At 42.7% G+C, this 2356-nt stretch overlaps 1 protein-coding gene across 1 annotated transcript in view; it reads right to left on the bottom strand.

Annotated features, from left to right (window-relative positions):
- The window catches only part of UBR4 (ubiquitin protein ligase E3 component n-recognin 4), a 107808-nt gene that overhangs the window by 39047 nt on the left and 66405 nt on the right, over window positions 1-2356 (bottom strand). The window contains exons 72-74 of the mRNA XM_019511921.1: window positions 2255-2340; window positions 1612-1699; window positions 1273-1466 (exon numbers count right to left, since the gene is read on the bottom strand). Coding sequence (XP_019367466.1) covers window positions 1273-1466; window positions 1612-1699; window positions 2255-2340 — 368 coding nt within the window. The remainder of the gene's footprint in view (window positions 1-1272; window positions 1467-1611; window positions 1700-2254; window positions 2341-2356) is intronic.

Genomic DNA, 2356 nt, shown 5'->3' with positions numbered 1-2356 from the left:
GGGGGGGGGGGGGGGGGGAGGGTGTTGATACTTCTGCATGCCTGTGGAAAACCTAAATAACAAGCTTCCATTATGTGGCAGAGGTTGGTCATACTGGTCTCCAAAAAAAAAAGTCCAGTAAATCATCTGCTGGGTCAGCAAGATGTTTATTTGCTAACGCGATTTTTAGAGGTACAATTCAAACTCTGGCAATTTGGATTGAAAATAGGTCCTGGTAGAGGCTCATGTGCTACTAAGGTAGAGGAAGATGGCGATATTCTCTCTACTTTGAGAGTGTTATTCTCCAAGGGATGGTAAAGCAAGAACCAATGCAGTCAACATGATACCCTGTTCAACCCACTTATCCGAAAACAAGGTAGGCAATTAAAGTTGAATGTATTGTTCCACAGCTCCAATGCCTTAAACCTGCTCATGTACAGATGATTACGGGGCTGGCATTTAGTGACAAGATCCAAATCCAAGACGAGCAGATGGCAAAGTTACATAACACAACAATAGCTGTAGGATAAGAGACTGCTTTGTGGAAGCTGTTTGGAGACATAGACGAGGACCAAGACCTTAATCCGAGACACCAGTGCGTTTTGCATTCCTCAGACAGATCAGGAAATTATTATCAATACAGAGGAGCTAAGAGAGGATTCTCTGTAGGTCAAATCAAGGACATATTCTTGCTGCCATCTCAGTCTGTGGGATGTATAAGGCACCTGAAATGCAAGGTTAACTACATTCTTAAAACTGTTATTTTATATGCTGTATAGGCAGGAATGAACAAATTACTGGATCATCTACAGACCACTCTGCATTAATGAGACAATTCTTAACTTAAAAATCCAAAGGAAAACTCAGGGGAATTTAGTTTGAAGTAGACAACCTCTCATTTTTAAGAGTTAGGTCACATGACTCATCTGCTTGGTCTATAACCAGATCCTCAATAGGAAACTATTGCACAGCATCATCTCCATTTTTATTTCCAGTCCACATTATACTGTCCCAGGTAAAGCTCTCTCCGTGCCAAGTGACTTGCCCCTCTGGGATCAAATGACAAAGGAATTTTACAGCTGAAAGTCTGTATCGATTCCCTCTGCTTCCCAAAAGGGACCAGTGAGTTCTACCAAGTAAAAGTCTGTGCCTCTCTTCAGGAGTTGGAAGGTAAAATCAACTCCTACACTCCAGGAAAGGGTTGTATCCTATATAACAAACCACCTCCCCAATAAACTGGTATTCTACCAAAGAAAAGAACCTAACCCTATTCCAAAGCTGAGTAGTACATACTTGTTTTTCAATTCCACTATGGCCTGCACTGTCCTGTTATTGTAATAGAGGTTGATTGTCCGGACCATTTTAGTGCGTTTTAGATCTCCTATCTTCACCGTCACTTTGCTGATTGTGTGGCTGCCAATTAGCTTCACAACCTGCTGGGTGGTGGTGTAGCGGGTGTCTACCTTGATGGAGGAAAGCTTGATGTACTGGAAGAAGACAGACAAATTATATTAAAATCTTCAGTTAATAACAACCACACATCCACTAATCTAAAAACAGGAGAAGTTAGACTGGTATAGAGGCTGGGATCACTCTACTCAAAGAGCCAAATCAGAAGAGCTGATCACTTACACAGAATGGCACTTCTGGGTTATTGCAGACTAGGCAAGGATCACTCTCCAGGTAATAGCCATCAAACTCCACCAGGCCAGACAGTGTGCTAGAGTGAGAAAACACGGTAGAGGAGGAGAGGGGGTTGTCATTGGCTCTATTTTAACACATCTTGCAGACAAATCAAAGCAGGTTTTACCAACCATAAAATGAAATAAATAAAAGCACGCAAACAGAGAAGTAACTGGGTAACTTGGAAGTACAAGTAAAGGTTCCATTTATACATGCATGACCCCGTGAGAAAGTGTCTGCAATGGGAAGGAGTTCAGTGACGTTACAAACTTACGACCGATACCTGCTTTTCCTACTTAGGTACGCAAACACACTCACCTGACTGTGCTCCCAACTGTCCCATAACAGTTTACCTTCTAGGCATACCCAACATTACAACCAATTACTGCTATCACTATGTAACAGTACTCTCCATCAGGTGACCAAAGGAGGGGGCTGACTATTTTCTTAATGACAACTGCAGCAAGCACGTGATTTTGGCAGGGACCTTGTCACCTGTGTTAACAAAGGAATTGCATGTTCCCTGGAGATTGTAGCTGGTCTACCACAAAAGTCCCTTGGTGTACTGAAAGAAAAGGGAGGTGGGACTCACTTGTAAATGTTGGAGTTAGGATGGTTGGTAAGGATGTGGTTCTGGGTTCGGAGAATCTCAACGGCCTTCTGGGAGTATTCCTTCAGCTGAAACGGTTTAAAA

This window comes from Gavialis gangeticus, unplaced genomic scaffold, assembly GCF_001723915.1.
Source record: "Gavialis gangeticus isolate Ggan-Ray unplaced genomic scaffold, GavGan_comp1, whole genome shotgun sequence".
In the NCBI taxonomy this organism is placed as follows: Eukaryota; Metazoa; Chordata; order Crocodylia; family Gavialidae; genus Gavialis; species Gavialis gangeticus.
Note: the sequence above shows the minus strand (reverse complement) of the source record. Positions and strands in the feature narration are given on the sequence as shown.